The sequence below is a fragment of the Falco naumanni genome, chromosome 10 (assembly GCF_017639655.2).
Source record: "Falco naumanni isolate bFalNau1 chromosome 10, bFalNau1.pat, whole genome shotgun sequence".
In the NCBI taxonomy this organism is placed as follows: Eukaryota; Metazoa; Chordata; class Aves; order Falconiformes; family Falconidae; genus Falco; species Falco naumanni.
This window is the reverse complement of record NC_054063.1, coordinates 5,524,750-5,548,430: the sequence shown is the minus strand read 5'-3', so window position 1 is coordinate 5,548,430 and position 23,681 is coordinate 5,524,750. Positions and strand designations below refer to the sequence as shown.

The window sequence follows — 23,681 nt, the reverse complement described above, 5'->3', positions numbered from 1 at the left end:
TCACCACAGCTTTCCAATGAAATGGCAGTCTTGAACGTAATCCAAAAACAGCAAGCATCTCCTCAGCTCCCTCTACTGCCTAAGCTACGCAAATCATGATTCCATTTAAAAAAATCCTTTGATTGCAATTTGAGGCCTCTTCAATGCAAGAAAAATGCAAACAAGTTATACTGAAAAGTCTTGCATTTTTCTGGGAATAGAAATGCATAACTAAGAACAACTGTTGAAATAATATATTAAGAGACCTTTGCATATGCAAAATGCAAACTTCATTATTGCTCTGTAATTAACTGTTCCATAGCTTTTGAAGAACCTCAAGTCTAATTCTATCCTGAAAAAAAAGTATTTTAAAAAATCTGAGGTTTTATGCGTACATTATTTCTACAGGATTTCTGGGTCAAACACAGTTAACTTGAAAATAAGAAGATATTTTTCCTAATATTCAGTAACAGCTGCAGGTTTGAATTAAGATACAACTTGCCTTTCATGTATTAGAAAGAAAACTTATGCAGGACAAAGTCCTTCACTGGTATCTGTGCATCCCAGTGTACTCTAATGATGCCCTGATGACTGTCTGAGCCCATTACCCTTCATATACTTGCACAATGACTGCATGACAGTAAAGATTTTCAGTGATTAAGATTATGATGCATGCTATGAATGTACTGTACAACATCTAGATCAATAATTGTGTTTTCTCCCTAATTAAAAACAGCAAAGAGAAATTAGATATGCAAGGAAGTAAATCTCTGAAGTCACAGTCAGGCAGGAGAGGCGCTTGATCACTGTCTAGGAACTCAAGCAGCCTGGGTACCATTTTCAAAAATTGCTCAGTAGTGTGATACCTGGTGATTTTCAATGATACAAAAAAATGTGATTCACAGTCACTTCTTAAAAACTGTGCTTAGAAGAGCACCTTGAAGTAAGGAACACAAAACGGCCTTGACAGGCTTGAGAGGTGGGCCCATGTGAACCTTGTGAAGTTCAACACAGCCAAGTGCAAGGTCCTGCACCTGGGTTGGGCAATCCCAAGCACAAATACAGGCCGGGTGGAGAATGAATTGAGAGCAGCCCGGAGGAGAAGGACTTGGGGATGCTGGTGGATGAGAAGCTTAACATGACCTGGTAATGGGTGCTCACAGCCCAGAAAACCATATCCTGGGCTGTGCCAAAAGCAGCACAGCCAGCAATTTTTTACGACAATACAATTTGTATTACAATCAGAGCAATACCTCATTGGAGCCAAAATAATCTTATTTAGTAAAGAAGAGTGTAGTTTTTTGGTGACTTTCAAGCCAGTCCACTCCACCGCTATTGATGTGACAAGACATAATACAATCCCAAGACAGCAGAGAATGCTGAAAACTTTTGAATATCGAGAGTGGTTGAAATCCTAAGAAACAAAAAGCAAGTAACGAAATTATTCACTGTAAATTATGTTTAATATTTATTGTAAATGCACAAACACAGGACTGAAAAAATGTAAGAAGTAAATGCTTTTTCCTCCCTAAATGAAACTGCCAATGGTTTTCAACAACCTTAAACCACAATGTATTATCCTTTGGAGAGGGGCATGTTTGCATGAAAATAAGAGATTAATCAGACATTTAGAATCACAAAATACTATAAAAAAACACCCTGAAAAGATATATTTGATAGTTTCATCTGAAGGCAAAAAAACATTTTAAAAGCATTTATTATGGCTTTGTTGTTTTGGTCTGTTTTCTGAACAGGAACATAATATAATAGTTTTTTATTTTGAAATACTAATTTAATATTAAAACTCAGCATCAATAAAGCATCTTTTAAAGATGACAGTGTGATCCACGAAATCATACACAAACTTCCCAAACACTAATGTAGGATTACTTGTAGAAACTGAATCCCGATAAAGAAAATCTTAGTTCTAACAAAATCCCTCCTCTACAGAGTATCCTGATAGGTAACACAGTGGTCAATTCCATGTGACATTCACATTAGAAAAAAACAAACAACTGAAAAAAGATGCACATCATAAAAAAAAAAAGAAAAATAATCTGTGTTCTCCATATTACAAAATCTGAAAGCCCTACTTGCAGTAGAATGCAACAGTACAGAAGAATTAGAAAGAACTATATCAAAATTACTTTAGAGACCAAGGTTTAGGCATATCAGCTAGATGATGAAAATACAATAAATCTAGCAAAATGAGAAGAACGGCACATAAAACTTAACTGTTAGTTTTATTGCACTGTGTACCCAAAAATGCATTAACCTTCAAAACACTCTCCAGTAGCTAGAAATTTACTAGAAATACAGCACACTGCATACAGATCTTGGAGCAGAGGTTGACAGCGGGAGATCCCCACCGGTTAAATCATAAGAGGAAGATGAAGAAGGCGTTGCATACCTGATAGGAAGAGCAGTTCTTCAGCTGTAGCTCTGTTTTCTCAGAAAGGGCATCTGAGGTCCAGAGTGCCAGGCAGTAGTCAATGGCCACCATTATTGTGTGCTTCAGCAGCTGGGACAGAACCAGCAGTGGCAGAAGAAGGATTCCTGCCGCGCTGAGGTACTTGCCACAGGCACTCCAGGGCATCTTTGCTCTCTGATGCAGCACCGAAGACAGGTTGTCTTCATCATCGCTTTCTGTTACTTCTTCTGCAATGTGCAAGAAAAAAGTACTTACTCGTACACACCTTTCATACGGACTGGCAAGTGGCAGCTACAAAACAGGTCTTATACGGGATAAAGAGTGGCTTTGAGGTGAAATTACATGCTCAGCCACACATGCTAAAAAGGTGCAAAGAACCTTAGTACTTAGTTATTGATGTCTTCAGCCATGTTTTTGCAATTTAAAAGTACTGGCTTGATAAAAACGAATTGTAAAACCTTAAACAAGTGTACTTAAGCTATTGACAGATTTGAAGCTCACCCACCATAAATTATTCAGTATTATTCCCTATTAATTATCAAATCATGTTCAAGTATAAGAAAAAAACCCTCAAGAGTTTGAAGGAACCTATGACTCCTGAATGCTTGAAATCACTATAGTCCAGATGTAAAAATCAATGGAAACAGCCCTCTTGCAAATCATGACCACCTGAAAAATGGTTATTCTCTTGCCAGTTTGCATTATATTAATTCGTTCAAATATAATTGAACTGTGAAACAGTAATGTAGCAGTACTGGGCTCAAAGGCTATCTTTTTACCTTCATCCTCTTCATCATCTTTCAGCAGGGCTTCACGGGAATACATAGTCCTCCGGAGATTTGTCCTTTCCAAAACAGTTTTGCTCTCAATAATAGTCTCCTAAAAAAGGGACAGTTCATGTGTTTTCAACTAGAGAATTAATAAAAAAATCACTAGCTGTGACAAAATTTGTTTCCAATCAGAACATGATTGAAAAATGAAAGTAAAGCTCTTACAAGCAGGCAGTCATGAGTGATGTATTTGCTACGTCTGTGTAAAACTGAAGGACATAAATTAGATATCTGACATTAATTTCACATTGTCAATCCCAGCTTCCTTGGAATCTTAACGTGGACAGATATCCCTTAATTAATAAGAACTAAGATTAATTATCTCATTCTTCCTGTGTTATAGCATTAAAGTCAAAATGTGTTAATGATTTAGAGAACTTGATATAGGCACATCTGAAAAACTTCTACCCGATGCAATGAGTAAATTCAGCAACTTTTATAGAAGCAGCTATCGTATCGCACATTAAGAATGCTTTTTCCAAAATGGTCCAATTTAATATTCCTTAGGCAAGAATATTTTGATAGGGCTTCCTATCAAGAATGGACCAGAGGCAACAGTATCAAGGAAGGATGAGCTGTCCAGATGAAAGAATTTCTCTTAACAGATAAATAATAAGGGTAAATGCAGTACTCCAAATCACACACAGCATGTCAATCCTTGCTAATGCTTCCAACCTAAGGAGAAAAAAAAGAAAAAAAAGAAGCCACATTTTCTGCAAATGTCGATTGCCCTGCCCATAAACAACCTTCTCCAGCTCTTGGTCTTGGCGATTCATTAATGTTTTCCAGTGTTCAAAAAGCTCAGTCTCTGATTTCTGAATGTCCTTGAGTGTTCCTTCTCTCTGGATGTTACCATCTTTCATGGCAATTATCTAAAAAGTTAGAAACACAAGTGGTGAGATAAAGAGCCATGTACCTCTATTTATTTTAAAGCTATGCTGCTGGGCCTGGACAGAATTTTCTCTTTTCACAAATAAAGAATACTTCTGTGAATAAATCTGTCTTCTAAAAAGGCAGTGAAGTTATCTCTTGACTCTATCCCCTTTACTCAAGATGCTGCAAAACCATAAACTTCCTGCACTTCATGCTTTCAAGAAGGAAGGCTGCTTTTAAGTAAGAAAGAAGAACGGGGTCCCTGTCAGCACACAGAGAGTGCATTACTCTTCCTAAATACAAGTCATTAGCAAGATGAGATTTTAGAGTTCTCTTACCTCCTAAAAGGAAAAGGCTTTTAGCAACACAGTGTGTGCAGCATGTTTTGCCCTCATTCAGGCAATTAGATACGAGCATGCTGGCTCCACCGTCTGTTTGATATCATGGACCTGATAAGGAAAAGCTAGGGAATTTGAATCCCTAAAGCTTTTAAAAGCATAAACAGTGGACACAGTTTGAAAAGAATTATATATACAAGACAACGGCTGAAGGGTGTGGTTTCCAGGTTTATCTTAGTGTAACTACATTATATACACAGTGTAACTACTTTTACTTTAGAGCTGACAAGGAAAATTGGAAAATGAGGCATGTGGATTGTAAACTCACATGACATCATAAGAAAACATGTTAATGCAGTATTTATTTTTCTCTCTCCCTGGAAACTTGACAATTTCCATGGTCAGTGGGTGGGGAAATAATCTATTCTGTTTACTGCTAAGAATTTACAACAGAGAAAAGGAAAAAATAATGCAAACGGAAAAGGAAAAAATAAAGCAAACAACAATCTTGTGATCACTTTATTCTGTAAACCTATAATTGGGCTGGGCCTTGAATTCTTCTGAGGGTTCTGCTATGAAGATTTAGGAGAGCCATCACATATACTTCCAGTTATATTTTTATTTAAAATTCCTTAATAAAGTAAAATAAATATTCATGCTGCACTCCATTAGGTTAGACTTGCTAAGCCTTAATGAGACCTGTGCTTAGGAAAAAGAGCCTGAACTATTTCTGAATAAATATTTTTAATTATAAATGTAATTAATACAAATGGTTACTATCCTACAGGCTGGTTGGAACAGTATATTTCATGAAACATTACTGAAACCCAATTATAAGATAATAAAAATAAAATAATTCTCAAAGCATCTCATAAAACACAACTACCTAGAAATGGGTCTGACTCATAAAGAAAATTAAAAAATTATACTGACACAATGCCATAGCTCTGCATATTTAAAAAAATCCAAATACATAACAATTGAAAAAGATGAAGCTAAGAATGGACCTCACAGGGAGGGGAAGAAGGCAGAAAAGTCCTGTATCCTGAAAAGACACTGACTGGAAAACCAGAACTGTGTTGAGAACAATAGTAATTCTTAAAGGTGTATAACTGAGGGACAAGGTCACAGCAGACCACAAAGGATAAATGCTGCCCACCAAAAATGTGATCAGAACAAGATTAATGTCTATCTGCAAGTTTATAGCAAGCCAATATGAAGAACACAAAGCAGCTGAAACATGGTTATTTCTTGAGACAGAGTAACTGCTGCTTTAGTCTGTGCAAGCTGCAAATGAGAGAGAAGTCCTGCTAGGAGGCATAACTGCAGTCATCAATCATCGCGAGCAAGAAGACCTGTGATATTGTAGCTGGATAACTATAGGAGAACGAAGTAGAAGGTCAGTGTGAACCAATGAACTAAAAAACAACTATTTGCTAAAACCAAACTTTATCCTGCCTGATTTGCTTCACCTTTGACATTTGCAATTGCAAACTGTTATAGGAAGTATACCTTCTTTTTTTTTCTGTAAACAAGATATAACAAAGAAACCTAACAAAACAATTGAACACTACCTATTTCTTAAAATTTTGTCAACATACAGAGGGTAAAGATGTTCTTGATACATTATGTACTAGTACTAATCACAAGGAAACACTATTTTTTCCTTCTATTTCCAAGCACAGTATCCATAAAAACACCTTTTTCTGTGACAGCACAAATTCCTAGTCACATCCCAGCAGAGGCAAACATGTTAAATGTATTACTGTTTTTGAGATAAAAAATGAGCAGAATTTTCCAATACAACTGATTTTTTTTGTATACTCAATATACTTTAAATGCAGCCTGCTTCCATAAGAGTATTAAATATCAGCTCTATGAAAATCCAACCTATCAGGTGTTCTAAGATGGGAACTCCAAAATCGTCACCCCAAGCTCACTGGCTAATTTTCAGGTCTTTATTATGTCTCTTCTCACTATACTACCTTGGCAGAAAGATGAAGAGAAAGCCTTGTTTGCAGCAAGACTTATTCATGCCACATTCTTGCCGCCTCATTAAAAAAAGGGAAGAGCTTTCTTACCCAGTCAGCATGGGGTAAGTACTGAAGCTTGTGAGTTACAAGCACAATGGTCCGCTTGTCTTCCCGCAGCATTTTCAGGATCCCTTCTTGCATAAGATGGTCACTTAGGTGGATATCCAGTGCAGAAAATGGATCATCCTGTCACAAGGAAAAAAGGTCAACTTTTGGAGACAGCACTTACAGCGTTAAAGGAAACTGACAGATTTTAACACCAGTAAACCCAGTTAGATCAATATAGACAATCAAAAGAGGCTGTCAGAAGATTAAAAGTGTTCTGAGGAATGGCTTTTTTAAACTACGTAACAAATCTTGAACTGTCTATTTACAGTGAGTACTAAGACATATAGTAATGTCAGCTGTGTAAACACTGTGATTTCGTGAGGCTTGCTGGGAACTGCTCCTCTCAGCAGATGTGCTTCACAGCCTACGTATCTGCAGTGCATTGCTTCTGGCAGGCTGAAGACAACATAGCAACGTATGTCTATGGCATGGATTACATAACCGCTCCAGGGCCAGGGACAAAAAGCACATTTTCTTTCCCTTATACATAATGCCCTTCTGCTTTTTTTTCTTTCATTCATAAATCAAAAGAATCACACAAGAAGAAATACTGATAATTTTGATGACTGCTCAGATGCCTGATTTATGACCTAGATTAGTTTATGCCTAAATTTAGTGCATATAAGTCATTGCTTGAACAAAATAATCTATATCATCTTTTGGGGGACTTGTTTACCTAATCCTATTTATATGGAATTACAAATCTGTTATTTCTGCTTGCACTAATGATATTGGCTGTGAGATATCCTTAGTATTATTATTTCATACTATATTACACTAAAACCAGGATGTCTTAAAAATCAAATTTTGCTTTCTCCAGCTGTTTGCTGATAAAGTAGGGTTGAATTTGAATTATTTCTGCTTTCAGTGTGACATCATTGCTACCAGTTAGTTAGAGAAAGGTACAAGCAAAGACAGGAGTGCTTCAGAAAATCCTCTTGAACTTTTACTCCCTTCAATTCTGCAACAATTTAATTTGTGACTCCATCAGATACATGAAAGCAACAATACTAAATTATCTACAAAACCAAAAATTTCTGAAATCAACAGTAAGATAAATATGATCACTGAAATTCTAATAAATCAGAGCCTAACAGAGCACTTAAAATGTGCTTTTGAAATACAGTAGCTTTGACCGTGGTACAGAATTTATTCTTAAAAATCTGAGTGCACTGTGCTCAATAAGCAAGGATGTATGTTGCCAGCTTTCCTGCTGCAACTACTGATTCTGCTGTCCTACTGATCCGGCACAGACCTGACCATCATTTTGAGCCCCGAGTTTGTACACAGCCACCTTCTCTGCAGTGCTGCGCTTCTGGGGACCGTAAATGCCAGTTCACAGAACACGACACTGCACTGTGGAGTCGGACGAGGCTGTTCATTATAATGACACATGGATTACAAGGCACGTGAAAAAACACCAGCTCGTGCTACAGGACTAGTCTGATAGGCAACAAATGAAACACGCAGAGTCAATTAATGTAGTTAATTCATTACAGATTTTATTCTTATCACATGACTTTTTTCATATCTGCAATGATCACAAGAAGTTTAGAGAATGTGAAAGGTTATGGAATATGAGGTGCATACTTGCCAGAGAGAAGCTTTTTGCGTTTGTTTACAAAAGCAGTCTTAAAAGAACTGAGTGTTTGCAAATGCTACCGTATAAGATTCCTGTTTATTTTTAAAAGATTTAGTAACTCAAAAAAGGTTTATTTGTGTGTACTTTGACATTATCAAACCATAAGAGAACCTGCTACTATCAGGTGCTTATTGAGCGTCCTGCACAGAAGGACAGAAGTGACAAAACCAAGTTACAGCCCAATACTGGGTCTGCTGATTTGCAGCACCTGGCCCAGCTGCTGTCTACTCTCCTGCATTCTGATGATTGCCTGGAAACCTCCTACATGTGAAGCAAACACATATTGATCAGCCTAATTACAGGGAAAGGTCTAAGTAACCTCCCAGACTTTTAGGGATGACCTTGAATGTGGACAGCTTCTCTGATCCGATGTGACTCACTGTTATAACAGCTGGAGTCAAAGCTCCTTGAAAACCGAGCTTAAGAAAGAAGTCCTACATCGGAAAGCTGGCAAGCTAACTACTAGCGACTGTGTAGGATGCATTCGTTTTCCCACCTACTAAGTTTTTAGAGCCTGCTCTCGATCCTTTTTCCATAGCACTTCTGTTGAAGTTGGGACAGGATATACAACGAGCAGTTCAGGGTGGGAAGACAGCTTAGTTTGTTGCAGAAAGGAAACACCCCAGACACAGGACAACATTAATTTTAGGCCTGAGACAGCTTCGGAATTTCATGAATACAGCAGAGACTATTAAATTTCTAAGTACCAAAGATAAACACAAGGGTCAAAAAGAAATTTCAGCACACCGAGAGGGGAAGCATTAGCATTTCGATTTGTATCTTAATAGCTATCTGTCTGTCTGCAACATTTACAAAGTGCTTCTTACCTGCAGGCTAGCTAACAATAGATATAAAATAAACAGTGCATATCTGGCTTAGCTCAGTGAAGCACAATGTTTGGTGTGTGTTACCCATGAAATACTCCAAATGCTCACATCCCATGCTTCCGTTTGGAGCATAAACATAATGGCACCTACTCACCAAGAACACAACATTTGTCTGCTGGTAAAGTGCTCTTGCCACACTGATACGTTGGCGCTGCCCTCCAGACAGATTAATACCCTTGGAGATAAGCAGGAGAAGAACAATCAGACAATTATAAAAACCATCAACTGAACATTCATATTCTGATTGGATTATCCACAGAATACTTTCTGGACAAAGAAACCCAAAGAAATTTTTCAAAAGTGTGGGCCTGCATTCAGCTGGGAACACAGTGCACAAATTGTTAGAAAAGCCAGAGCACTGTCTGGAGCTGTACTCCATACATACCAGAGGGACGGGAAACGTTCAGTACTTTGTGGTGGCATAGGTATTCTGCAGGCAGTCTAAACTAGGCTTCTACTCAAAAGTCAGCCTTATGAGTTTGGCTATGTCCTGTTTTTTGTTTTTATAATCGTATGCTGTCACACTATATCAGCTCCATTATACGCTGTAATCAGCAAGTGCTGGTGGGAGGTCAGACCATGCTGAGGTGAACATTACCTGGTTGCTATTGTACTTGGGTTTGGCCCTTAGTCCCCTGCTAGCACCCTGCTCTGAGTTACTTACCCTTCCTGTGATCCACCCACAGTTCCACAAATGCCTTCAGCTCTCATAAGCCAGAATTGCTGCCAAAAGACAGTACCCCACCCTCTCTCTCCCCTCCACTTCCCTCCTCCTGTCAGAAAGCATTTGGCTACACAATGAACTGGGTTAGGAACAAATCCATTTAAAATTAAAATGGTAGCCAACACGAAGATTAGGTGTGGAAATGTATCCTGAAGTGTATCCATCCTCATGTGGTTTGTTGCATTTTTTTTCATGGGGTTTCGCTTGTTTGTGACAGTGCCAGTATAGGCCAGAGTAAATTGTTTACACATTTGTGACTTCCATTTCCTTTCTTGTCACTCCCTAATCTTCCCCAATGTGATAAAGCTTAGTTTGCCATTGATTAAACACCTGCCCTTTTCTAAATGAAGGGGCTCTCAAAATTTATGGATTATTTTTACGTTAGTCCTAAAGAAACCAAAAAATGCACTGTGAAGTCAGGATATCTGAGAGAGCAGCCACAGAATTAGTCAAACATTCTGATAGCAGCACATTTAAGTCATTGCATCTCATGTAAATGACAGTGTTTCCATGTTTACCGAGCAACGACCTTCCAGACTAATGACCCAAACGTACACTTAACTAAAAGATTACCTTTGTAGCCAAATAACCAGTAAGGTTTTAATAACACAACAAGATAATAAAAAACCTCCTATATGTTTGAAACAAAAATAGAAGCCTGTAGCTGTTTACTGACCCTCTCTCCAATTTGGGTTTGGTCTCCGTGAGGGAGAATGTCAATATCAGGCTGGAGGGAACAAGCATCAATTACTGCTTTGTACCTGCGGAAACAAAAAAAGGTAATGCAAAATCCACACAGATATTGCTAAAGCAGCACATTTCCTACCTGCAGAGGAACAAAAATTAACCAGCTGGAAAAAATCACACAGTGGAAAACATGTTTGTTAGCCACTAATTGTTTTAATGGGATCTCTTTCAATCACAGGCAAGTAAATAACATTTCAGCTAAGAAAAAACATCTTACATCAGCTTCTCAATTAAAAGTATTTAATAATTACAACCAAGCAAAACAAGCACAACTTCTTCCATGGTATATTGTTACTGCTTAACATTTAACTTTTTTCATGGCCAGGGCCTTTGTTTCTTGTTTCAACTTCCAAGGATGATGGAAAAAAAACACGCGCATAGGATGTGAATTCATAACCAACCACTTCTTTTAAGGGGGGGAGTGGGGGGGTGGGACATCAGCAATTAACTTTTAAATACTTCAGAATGTTTGGTGAGCATTTATACTGAATAGAAAGGCAGCCCACTAATCCTTCACAATGTACCAGCCACTGAAACTGTAATAAACACATTCCCAAACAGATAATGTCCTTCTAAGACAGTTAAACTAGTCAATTAGGTGTAAGAAGAGAATACTGCATTCTAAACACACACGGTGCTGGGAAATGAAAACTCTTCTACATCTCAGTTGAAGTGAGACAGAACTCTGTCCCTTGTGTCCTTCAGGAAAAACACGATCAAAGGGGGACCACGCAGAGCTCAAGGTCTTTTGTCATGTTCAGACAGGTGCAGTACATTAGTCAATAGATAGAGATGGGGACATGCAACCCCACTGTTTAGGGAAAAGGGGAGTAAAGCATGTGACAGTGCTGGAACTTGTTACCTCTGTTTGTTAAAAGGGCTTTCAAATGTGATATTCTCTTCCACTGTAGCATTGAGCAACCAAGGCTTCTGTGATGCATATGCTACTGAGCCTCTTTTCCTGAAAAAAAAAAACATCAAATCAACAACAAACCTAAACCAAACAGAAACAACAGAGTTGCCAGCTCACCAGTGCAGTAGGGTTTTTTGGAAACCCTTTTCTTGTAAATTAAGACACTGGTATTCAGTCTTCAAAAAATGCTGTCTTTCATTTCTTTTTTTTAGGACAATCAATAGCTCTCCCATGAAAGAAATACAGAAGATGTTAAATTTCCAACAGAACACTGAAAAGGTTCAACTAACTGAATTTCAGTCTGTTCCCTCTTTTTCTGCTGTGAGCGGGTTTCAGTGAGGCTAGCTCAGTAAAGCTGCCTCTTGAGCATCACAGATGGCAGGAAGAAAATTACCAAAGAATGAATCCCAGCTCTGTTTCGACAGACTAATAAAAAAAAATGTATAGCATATCACTAGCAGGGCAATACATTTCAGGAGGGACATTATAAAAATGGTATTTTTAAATGTTTAAAAAACACCCCAAAATTCCACATATGCACAAAGGCAAGTCCCCCCTTCTCCCAACACATTTATTTTCCCCATTCTTAGAAGAGAACTTGAGTCATAAAGTAAATGGATAACCATGAGTAAAATCTTTCTATATCTATCAAGACCACAAAAGAGAACACAGACAAAAAACGTTTGCTAAATTTCCCCCTGTGGAATTGCCCCCATAACGTACCATCAGAAGGGACAACTTAACAGGTACGGTCAACAGGATCTCAACATGCGTATTTTATTTCATAGGGATTATTATTAGTACTATTTAAAAATAAAAGCATCTGCCTACTAGTGAAGTAGTAGTGCTTTTGCTGGCTGTAGTAAGGACCTCAGTAAGGCACAGCTGGGAGAAAGGCAACGTTTTTCATTAGAGCAACTGATACTGCTAGAAAACTCACTGGCATATCACCACCTCTCCAGAAAAGGGCCAAATGAGGGATCATACACCTAAAAGCATAGCTGTTTTCTTTCCAACTGTATCAGCTAATCCAATAAAAAGACAGGACCTCTCAACCAAACGCAGCCTTTGTCTGCTAGACAGCCATTACACCAGCCTCTTTCTGGTAGACCTGAATGCAATTCAAACCATGTGCTGCCAAAATACATCTTTTTTTATCAGGAGCTAAGGTCACTGGCCCTGTTCATTTTCTCAGGCTTTCACCAAGCTTGCTTAGAAGTCATTATAGGATCCAATTTTCTTTGATGACCTGAAAGAATACACAGTTACACTACCCTAACGTGTTTCCAAGTTCAAATATCTGATGACTTGTTAGAATTCAATTATGTTTTATGAATTCTCTTTACTGGAAAATGAAACAGAAAAAAAAAAGAAAAAAGACAGAAAAAAAAACCCTAGGCAGCCGAGCCAGCAGTCCCAAAAATCTAATTCAAAGAGCATTCAGTTCTGCCTCAAGAGGGGAGCATTTTTTCAATTAGTATGAAGTTTTCATTCCAGTGATTGAGAAAAAATTGCTCTGGGCATTCCAAGACGAACATGTATTCCCTTCCCCACCTTTTCAATTGCTTGAAACTGAGCCTTTGCTGCTCTTAATTCTCCATGTGATTGAAAAGTTACTTCTATTTTTTGAAAAGTAGTAGCAATGTTTTGCTACTCAGAGGAAAATGTATTTACAGCTTTTGTAAAAAGTATTTTGTTCAGTGAAGACATGGGCACTGCCAGTAAGATGCACTCCGTGCTGAGAACCAGCACAGTGCCTGGGAACACCATTCGTACTTGGCTTGCTTTCTGCTTTTAGGCCATCACTGAGGACTAATTACTGCAAGGAATCTGGGAACAAGCAATAAGCTTGCCAAAATTCATTACGGATTTAAGATTTAGTCAACCCCTCTAAATTAATCTTAATTGCAAATTGACACTAGGATGACATATATCAGGGCAGATCACATTTTGACATAAGCAAAAAGCTTGCAAGTGCCTGATCACATGAGAAGCCTACCGCATGTCTACAGCTCTTCCTATAAAGAGGCAACTGAACTAAACTTTTACTGAAACTGAGAAATATGGGGCCAAAAATCCAGAGACCAAATATTCTGAAATGGAGTGTGCAACACTTTCTCTGAAAGCCTGCCTTGAACCTGCCTAAGGTTTCACACTTAAAACACTGAATGCAAGCAAATGGCTCAGCAAAGATTCTGGAGGAATTTATTCTGCAGGTGGAAGTAACTGCCTCCTACCCCCAGACTGCATAAACGAAGAAATGCATTTTCATCAGCAGAGTGTAACTTTTTTCCTCTGATAACACAAGATAGACTAACCATAGCCTCTTAATTATCACAAAGAGGCAAACAGCAAAATCCAACCCTACAATAAATAGGAAAAGCTTCCCTGAGCTCCCCGGAGACTATGTCCTTTGGCTAATTTAGGATCAAACCTGATCATTAATTTAGAATCAGAAAAAACATTGTTGAGATTATTTGTTTGAAGTTATTCATCTAACACTCTCGTCACATCTCATTTTGTTAAGTTCAATAGGCTCAGTATGCATTCAAGATCACTGAAAATAAGACTAATTAAGGGACATTCATATATTAATCTTAGTGCCTTAATAAACCTACCAACTCTGGAATGTCAGCAATTTTCAAAAGAAAATAGATGCAGTTAAAATGCAATGCAGTTATGAGTATAATGGTAGAGGAATTAATACACTGCAAAGCCATTCCTATGTGTTTTGGATTGCTGACTATAGTTTTAACTTGATTATTTTGCACAATTCATGAATTTCTAACAGCAGTCAACAACTCATAATCAAACGTTCTCCAGACGAGAGAAATGCGTGCTGTCCTGTCCTATGCTATTACTGCATGAACAGAAAAACACATCCTTCCACTATTTTCAGCCTGATGGTAGGTAACAGAACATTCTGATACTGCCAGTATTCAGGAGCATACTTTTTTGCCATTATTAAACCACAAGGGTCACTTCCTTGGTTTTACTTCTGTATCTTGGAGTAGCTGCATACAGAGACCACCCGTTTGCTTTCTAAGGACAAACAACTCATTAAGTGCAGACACTTTTGAGGAATGTTCAGGGAGTCACAGAATGGCTGAGGTTGGAAGGCACCTCTGGAGGTTCACATTAGTTTTTAAAGTGTTGTACCTGAATTCCGTGTCAACAGGAGATTCTTTCTCTGGGCTGCAGAAAACAAACACAAGGGTGTTAAAAATTGAATTACTTTAGACAATGCAAATAATACCTTAAAGTACTAACACTATGCTATAATTAAAAATACAACAAAAATACTGCATAACATAAATAAAACTCTAAGTATGCTAAAATTCTGTACTACATGATGCTGACCTAAAAAAGGTACTGTTAAAGCTTCAGTTTTGAGAAGTGCTAAACAACCTTGTAGAAAGCATTCAACACCTACGAGCAAATATACTCGAGACCTCACAAGACTTTGGCTCAATGTTCTGAGAACACCAGAAATGTTCTACAGGATGCTAGTGCACCAAACCCACCAGACGTATTCCTACAGCGCTTAACTAACATCACTAGGATTCCCAGAACGTATGATAATGTAGGTAATTGTTTCATACGGTCTAATATTCTTTCTTACTTTTACATATGCTTGTCATACTGCTGTGCATGTTATTTTGCTGTTTGCTGTCCATCCCCACAACAGTTTCAAATATGCAGATGTCTAATTCCTATCATATTTCTCTTGTATCTTAATGGGTTCAGACGGTTTCACTTTAACTTGGCTCAGGAATTGCAGTCTTTCTTATACAGAAAGAACTGTGAGATTTCCAAGTACCTTCTACTATGAGGCTTAGTAGATGCATGAACCTCCCTCTTATACTACACACAGATGGGAGCAGAAGTTTTGCAGGACTCAATCTGACAACTAGGTAACAAGTCTGAGAAATAAGGTGAATGGGAGAGAAGAGGCTGAAAAATCTAGAGAAAACTCAGTAGAATAGCTGGTGCGTCACAGAACCAATAAAATACTCTGTCAGTAGAAGGCACCCAGTTTAGCGTGGTTTAGTCAAGAAAAGGGACATCACATGCCATTTTTCCTCTGCCAGTTTCACTAACAAAGGTCTCGCTGACTTCAGCAGGGATTGTCACCTTTACAAGGTTTACCATTCTGGAGGTTTGTGTGCCACACTAAAATGACAACCGTGTCAGAAAGCTTTGCTCTCAATTGATTTGGTAAGCATTCCCAAAATCCAAACTGAGCTATGTGAATCAGGTAAAAATGATTTCCTTGCAAGGATCTCCTGCCAACAGATGGACTAATCTGCTACTCCCCACACCTCTCAGTTCGTGTGTACCTGAAGAATGCCAGATGAGAAAATAAACTTATGACAGATCATAAAAAAAATTAATAAATGAAGAGAAGGGTGATGGGGAGAATTTGCTTTAATAAATGAATCCTTTAAAGCAATACTTGATACTACGTTTTGAAGTGTGGCATTAGGGAATAGTCTAGAAGGATTTTCAATGACATCAAGGGAAGTTAGGATACAATTTTCAAAATCACCAAATGGCAATGTTTTCATAAAGGAATTCCAGCCTTTATTTTCATAAGTCACATAGGAGGTTTCAAAAACTGTATCCTAAGCTAATTAATGCAGTGAAAGGGTCGCTGACTTTCAGAATTTTGACTCTGAAAATCTTAAGCATACATTTTTAGAAACCTTTGGTTCCTTCTATTGCATTCGACAGGAAGACCAATAACCCCATACAATACCATACCTGACATCTTCCCCCGTCTCGCTGTCAGAAGTACAGCTGCATCACAAACAGAAAGCAAAGACTGTTTACTTAAGTAAGCACAGGCAATCTGCCCCAGAAAGAAAAAACTATTAAATTCCACTTAGTGCACAGACTGCAAACAGTATTTATCACAGAGCTGCAGCACAGCATCTGTTCCTTCTACACAAAGTGCTTTCATTTTAGCGGTCAAAAAAATTTGGTGACAGTTTTTTTTCCTCCTGTTTAAACATTTAATTTGACTCAACAAATAAAATCACCTCCACTCTGTCCTGGAGGTGCTAACAGAACTGAAAAGTCCTAGTGTGACAAGAACACAGTTCCACTAAAAAACCCAACGTTTTCAGGGAAAACAAACAGGTAATTCATGATACTGTATTTTTCCATGGCAGTAACTGTACCTTTGCAGCATATAATGGGTTAGTTTGAACCCCAAATCCCATCTTCAGTTGACTTGCAACATGCTGTCCTTTGGGGGATGTGCCTGTATAAATAAGCGTGGGCAGGACTGAGGGATGGACAGGTTTTGGTTCGGCTGTTTTTGAATGGTGTACCAAGATGTTCACAGAGCTGCTTTGACAGGATGACTGGCCATACTTATTACCGATACTAAACTCAGCCCCACTGAATAGAATGAAAAACCCGTGTGTCCAGTGGTATAAACAAAATCAAGGAGAAAAAGTTCTTCATGCTTTAAAGAGAACCGTCTCAGTAACTTCATGCTAACAGCATTTGCTCATAAATATCCAGGAAAGAAAATTACACCTGCAGTTTAAAAGGCTAGTTTGAGACACTTCCAAGAAGTTCACCCATAGTAAGCAATGACCACAACTAAATTCAATTTACTGTAGAATGTCAGAGTGCCAACCAGCCAGTAGTATCTTTATTCCAAAGGGCAGTGTACTAAACAAAGCTTTTCCAGAGTAACCTCACACTCCACTGGTCTTCACCGTGTGGACCCACTGGCACCTTCTCCAAAAACCCATGAACCTGCTGCATATCGTTAAATAGCACCACATTCTTTACAGGAACTGTCAAGGGGCTGAAATAGGGAACATCTTTTTCCAGCTGTTCCATGCACAACAGAAGGATCCTGAACAAGAAACATCAGCTCCTCCTTCATGGACCACCCCAAAAATGGCCAGGCACCCATTCTACTGGGGAACATCCTGGTAACTTGCAACATCTAGTAGTTGTGCATGGCAGCAGCACCCCCTCTACTGTGCTCTTTTCCTATGCCAGCCTGCGACACAGGCAGCAAACTGCACAACTGGTATAATCCACCGAAGTGGCTCAAGAAGCAAAGATGGGGCAGGGTCCCTCGTGGCTACCACAGTTTGCCTGGGCTCACTGCAGGTGTGCACCTTGACCAGCTCCTGCTCAGAAATGGGGCAAAGCGCCATGCTCACAGGGCACAAGCCACTCTCAGAGTAGCACAAGGTGCAGCAGTGCGCAGCAATGGCCTGACCTCCTCTGTCAACTGCGTTCTTCTGCTACACGGCCACAGGTGCCACAATCTTCTGCAAGTATTGACAGATCAATTGCCTGATCTGTGTTTCTGTTCTGTAGCTGGAAAAGATTAATTCTGCATTTGGAGTTTTAGCTCACCCTTGTCAATTCACTTTTTCCCACTTTGACTTTGTGTTATCACTCCTTTCCCCCTTTTCCTGCATACTCCTGGCAATTAAGGATGCATTTACCTCCTACCAGTGTTGAAATGTCCAAGTAATTTATGTTTGATAATGCGATCTAGATCTATTTTTTCAAGGCATATGGATATCTAAAGACGCAAATATGTACCTACTGAGATTTTCAAGCCTTCAGAGACCTCCATTTCCAATTTAAATACAATAAAATTAAGTACCTGGATGTTTCTGAAAACTCCAGTAAACAAATATTTGTAAAAATAAATGTATTTTTTAGGCATTAAAAAAACTTTAAAAATATTGTCATTTGATGAAAACAGTCAACTCCACATTGAGTAGAAGAAAATCTACTGTTAACAAACAACCTTCACAAATCCAGTGCTTCCTTCAAATTATAAGGACTCTAGATTCACAATGGAGTACATATGTTGCTTTAAGAAACAAATGTTTTTTTAGAAACAAATTTTTTTGAGAAAACTATTTCTCATTTAGGTCAATTTTCTGATATTATTTACACCAAAAAGACTTATATTATAAACTGCTCCCAGGACTTGAACTGGGACTATTTAAAGCGAGACACTGCCCAGAAGAAATTAGCATGCAATATGCTATAATTATTTACTCAATAACCAGTCAAATCAATACTATTTACCATCTGTTCAGAATATAAATAATGATTTCTTTATTTTTGCCAATCTCTAACCACATTATAAAATATTTATGCTTAGATGCACTCATCCTGCTTTGGACAAGGGGCAGTAATCTGAGCTGGATCTTCCAGACACACACTGTAACACAAACAACAAATTAAAACTAAAACTGAACTAGTGCTCACTTCTGATTAGCCAATTCCTAGCCCAGGAATAAGTTAAACTTTTTTAAGGTTTTGAAGGAACTAAGTTTTATAGGAAGCAAATAAAGATGGCATGCAGTTAATTATCAATAGAGCATGGAGGCACAGAGGAGAAAAATGACTTGGTGCAAGGTTATCCACCTGACCAAGCAAAGGCTCAGGAATAGAATCCAGATTTCCTGAGCACCAAGTGACATGTCAGCAGGATGTATCCTTTGTCTTCATAGCTGTGACCTTGGAGGAAGGGAAAGGGAAGGAAATCTGGAGCGAAATAATTTAGGGCAATTCTTTAATGTGAATGACTGAAGCCAAGCATTTGTCTCATCCCAAAGAGTGAGCTGTAACAAGGATCTTACTGATTCTGGTGACACATTTTATTGCTTGAGCTAAGGCTACAAGCTCTGGTAATTACCCAGTGAAGACTGCTCTCCTTATACCTGGGATAATGGCGCATGTACTTGCTCAGGTGTTAGTATTTTCTTATCAACTTAAGGGAGCTGTCATCAGATAGCTTTACACACAGATGTGCAGCCTACACTGACTGCATCTGTCATTCTGAACAGACTAGTGCGCATGGCAGCAGCTCTGAAAGATGAGACAAAACATAATCAGTCCCAGTGTAGCTAGCACTTACAGTCCTCAGATTGTTTCGGCCAAAAGCCCCTTTACACATATCTGACAGATAGCAAAGCAAATGTGATAACAACTGAATTTCACCTTGTGATACTTTGGCACATACAAAAGACACGAAAACCAGTTCTGACCTTTACACTGTTGTGTGCTTCTAAACAAGTGCTATTTAAAACCACAGTCTGATCAGAACCATCATGTCGTCTATTTTAGTTTAGCATCAGACATTCAAATTACACTTCTTAATCATGTTATGTCATCTATAAAGAATTACAGCCTTGCTGAAATGAAATTAGTTCACCTCATAAAGCTGCAGGGATCCTGTATGGTTCCTCACCATACTCTGTTTTTCTGCTTAGAGAAGTAAATTTTAACAGACAGATCACCACATTCTGGAATTTTGGCTCCCTTACCAGCTGAAAGGGTCACCTTCCTACGTTTCATTTTCCCCACCTATAAAATAGGGAGTCTTCCTTCCTCATGCTATTACTATTAAAGCATGTGCAATTCTGAGTAGCGTGACTGGCTTATGCATTAAGGCTGGATATAAATATCATCTCTCTACAAACTTGAGAAATCTGAGAATTGTTTCACAAGATCAGTGCAAAACCTACTGGGCAACAGTGACCCTCCATCCATCGGGGTGTGTGGATATGACTTACAGTTGCACTGTTGTTCCTTCACTCCCAACCAGTTGGAAATAAAATTGTTTCTCTAGGTTCTTCTGCAATTTGTCAAGCTTTACCTACAAATAATTGTATCCCAAAAGGCAAAGTGTAGTCTGTATGGCTAGGAAGACTAGTACTGTAAAATAAGCAGGTAAAAAATGTTCACACATTGATCAGATGGTGTACCAGAGATGGTAGTAATTTACTGGAAACCACAAACAGGAGTCTCAATATATTATACCATCTGTCACCTAGTTTGAGGGTCAAGAGACCAAGTGCTAAAAGTTCAGCTGTTGGAGTTTGGTAGCATTTTTTTTCCCTCCTTTCATGACCAGTACAAAAGCTAGACACAAGTATAATCTGTAACTGGCTGCGAGAGCGCATCTGCTGTGTCCCCTTGGGAGGAGAGGGAAGGACATGGCTATCTCTCTCTTGTCAAATCAGGCAGGATGCACTGCAGGAGCACTCTGAGGTCACTGCCACTTATAAAAAACTCTGCACTCCCCCAGCGCTGGGATGGAGCACACATCTAACAGCACAGCCAGGGACTACTCCTAGAGAGCCAGTACCTCTTCAGAGTTCCAGACATGAGCTCAGGCCTGAAAGCGCAAACGCCATTCTGTAGCAGCCTAACACTCCAAGCTAGCTAATTCTGATTCCAAATTAGCGACGATTTCACTCAGGTTATGTTGCTGGGGTGTGGAATGCCCAAGTACAGTGATCTATTCCTGTGAATGGAACAGACTCCAGCTGGGGGTTCTCTCTGATGCGCTCCCCTACCCCTTGGGGTAACGTTTTTATCTTGACTATGCCTACAGAATCCCTGACTCCACAAACAGATCCCCAGGATAGATGTTGGGTTTTTTCTGCATTACTAATCAACTCAAGCTTGAATTTTTAAATAGCACTACCTGCTCCAGAATATGTTCCCAGAGATCTTCTGCATCTCACCAAGTATGGCTAGCAAGAGAGACGACTTACCGCAGCCAACTTGTCCTACAATCATTGTCAGCTGACCTGTGAGAGATGAAGGTATAGATAAGCTTACCATTTACCAAATGCTCACAGGAAAACATCTTAATTCCGTATATCTGATGTCATTTTGTACCTTGAGGGATTCTGATATCAATGTTGGACAATGCTGGAGGACCTTCAGGCGTCCATGTGAAAAATCCATTTGTGATCTGTGCCAAGGTAGAGAGAAATAAGAAACAGAAAACCAGCTTTAGAGCTGACTTCTTTTTTCGACATATGAGACACTTGGATTTTCATTACACGGCGCATAGGAAAAGAGTTAGCCTTTGCTCAATGCAGGAAACAGATCTTCAAGTAACTGATTTTGTAAAGGCTGGTAATTCTGATGTGCAAGGATCTCTGAACTCAAACAAGCACAACAATTAGAAAATTATGGAAAATTCCTGTGAAAAAATAAGTTGGTTAGGGTTTCTTTTGTTTTGTTATTTGTAAGGTGGGCACATGAAATAAGTGAAATAATTACAATACGAATAAACTATATACGGTGTCACGGTGTGCTCTTTGCAGACACATTGCAGCACATACAGCAATTACATGGTCCAAATTCCAAGCAGATTTGCCGAACTTTCCACAGAAATTATATGTTGCTGCCTATTAAGAGTATTTTCCTTTGTATTTCTGATATGATTCTTGGATAACCTAGACTTTGCTAGATACAGAAATCTTTTCACTGAAAGAGACTAAAACCAAGAAACGAAGCCTGTTCAGGACTTTAAATGGAGGACATTTCCATGAATACTGTGAAAAATAGGAGATGGGAGACAATTTCAAAAGGACCCTCTTCTCTTACTTTTTCAGAGCCACTGAAGCCTTCAAAACCTTTCAGCAATGCAAAGTACATTTTTTGATCTGAGTGAAATGGGACATTTTTATCCTACCCTACAGAAAAAAAGTGATGGAAAACCACCTGAAAAAACGAGCAGAAGAAAGTGCACTGTTCCTCCCTCTAGATTACCGAAGGCAGCCAGAGGATCCTCTCTCGAAAAATGCCCTTTCATGGGCAACAAGGTGCAGATAGACACGAACTGCAGAAGTTCCCTGACCCAGGTGCCACCGCTGACAACGATGTCAGCAGATGGAGCCAAAGATTACAGCTGGTCCTGGCTTTCTGCTCAAGACTTCACAAATACTGTCCTTACAGAGGTTACTGCTCTGGCTTCTCTCAAATATTCCTCTTATTTTCCTGGAAGTCTATTTAAGAAGGAGCCTGCACAAAAGCAGCAAGTCAGATGACAGCCCCTAAAAAAACCCCAGAAGTACTACCAGTTGTCCTACTTGGTCCCTTGAAATGGAATTATTCGTTGTCTTCTGCCAGAAATGCAAACATAATAGCAGACTTCCTAAATAAACACCATTATCACTACAACAGCTCTCACGTTTTTTTATTATTTCTGGGCATCTCCACAGCAAATCAAGAGCAACAGTCTTCAAAGTAGCATGGATAACTTCAATTTTTTTTTCAAAGAAGTTATGTTGGTTAGTTTTTAACTTCATCTTGAAAGGCTACTAGGAATTACAAAAGAGGAAGGGAAGACCCATGAAAAGAATATTTTAGGAATGTCTAAACCAAATTCTTTTCAATTTTCTTCACATCATTTTTCTGTACCGGCACTGGAAGTGGAAGAAAGAGCCTGGCATACACAAAAGGCAGGATTAGATGATGTTTCAAGGTTCCTTCCAACCCGGGCTGTTCTATGTTCTAAGTTGGAAATTTTTGTCATGAGAACAGGACTAATGGCTTGAACACTTCAAATAGAAAATTGCTGAGTGAAATATAGAGGAATATACACAACTAATCACAACATAGATATTAGTAGTCAATTCTTAAATTGGAAGGTAGAAAAAAAAAGGTGAAGGTTAATCTGTGACGCGAGCACAAGTGTCTAACAGTTCACATCAAAATGAATTTGGAACTGCCTTCAGAATATTGAAGTGACTATTAATGAGCTATATAGTAAGTGTTATTAGAGTGACCTTCATATCACCTTTACACAAAACTCATCTGCTTCTGTGATGTTAATGGGTCTTCTCATGTGAGAACTGTAATTGTTCCAGTCCTCCCTGGCAGGCCTCTTGCGGTTAACAACTTTGAGTGGCTGTGCAAAATCAGAAACACAGAATAAGCAGTAATTAGTGGCAGCACCAGCAAGATGTCCTAAACACAAGCAACCGTCTTATGACCTATACAGTTCAGAGCATTAAAAAAAAGTTTTTGCAAGATTTGCAAGAATCACAAAAAATAATCAGTAGGAAATGGAAAAGTAAAAAATTTATTCTGGGTACAAATTACTCCAGCCAATTCACCTGCAATTAAACAGCATTACTCACCACCGCCTGGTATTTGCTGTGATTATCTCCACTTCTTAGCTCTGAAGATTTATCATGCTCTTCTCCAATTTCTTCACTTGACAGGAATTCACTCAGTTTCTGCACGCTGAAGGAGAAAAAAAAAGAATCACACCTCACCCTGGAAGGCAAAACTTTTGTTCACCACAATGTTTATCACTGAGCATCCCTTTTAGTACTGTCTGCTGCGTAGTGTGTTTTCATTTTGTTACGGGT

General features: G+C 38.8%; 1 protein-coding gene across 6 annotated transcripts in view; it reads right to left on the bottom strand.

The window, feature by feature from the left end:
• ABCC8 (ATP binding cassette subfamily C member 8) overlaps positions 1-23,681 on the bottom strand; it is an 82,886-nt gene that overhangs the window by 18,889 nt on the left and 40,316 nt on the right. For 5 of the 6 annotated variants that reach the window (XM_040607880.1, XM_040607874.1, XM_040607876.1 and 2 more), the window contains 14 exons: positions 23,448-23,553; positions 23,105-23,215; positions 21,193-21,268; positions 20,996-21,101; positions 16,270-16,305; positions 14,665-14,700; positions 11,455-11,553; positions 10,522-10,606; positions 9,216-9,296; positions 6,533-6,670; positions 3,987-4,112; positions 3,190-3,289; positions 2,390-2,637; positions 1,233-1,393 (listed from right to left, as the gene is read on the bottom strand). In XM_040607880.1, coding sequence (XP_040463814.1) covers positions 1,233-1,393; positions 2,390-2,637; positions 3,190-3,289; positions 3,987-4,112; positions 6,533-6,670; positions 9,216-9,296; positions 10,522-10,606; positions 11,455-11,553; positions 14,665-14,700; positions 16,270-16,305; positions 20,996-21,101; positions 21,193-21,268; positions 23,105-23,215; positions 23,448-23,553 — 1,509 coding nt within the window. The remainder of the gene's footprint in view (positions 1-1,232; positions 1,394-2,389; positions 2,638-3,189; positions 3,290-3,986; positions 4,113-6,532; positions 6,671-9,215; positions 9,297-10,521; positions 10,607-11,454; positions 11,554-14,664; positions 14,701-16,269; positions 16,306-20,995; positions 21,102-21,192; positions 21,269-23,104; positions 23,216-23,447; positions 23,554-23,681) is intronic. The other variant, XM_040607875.1, reaches the window with a different exon arrangement.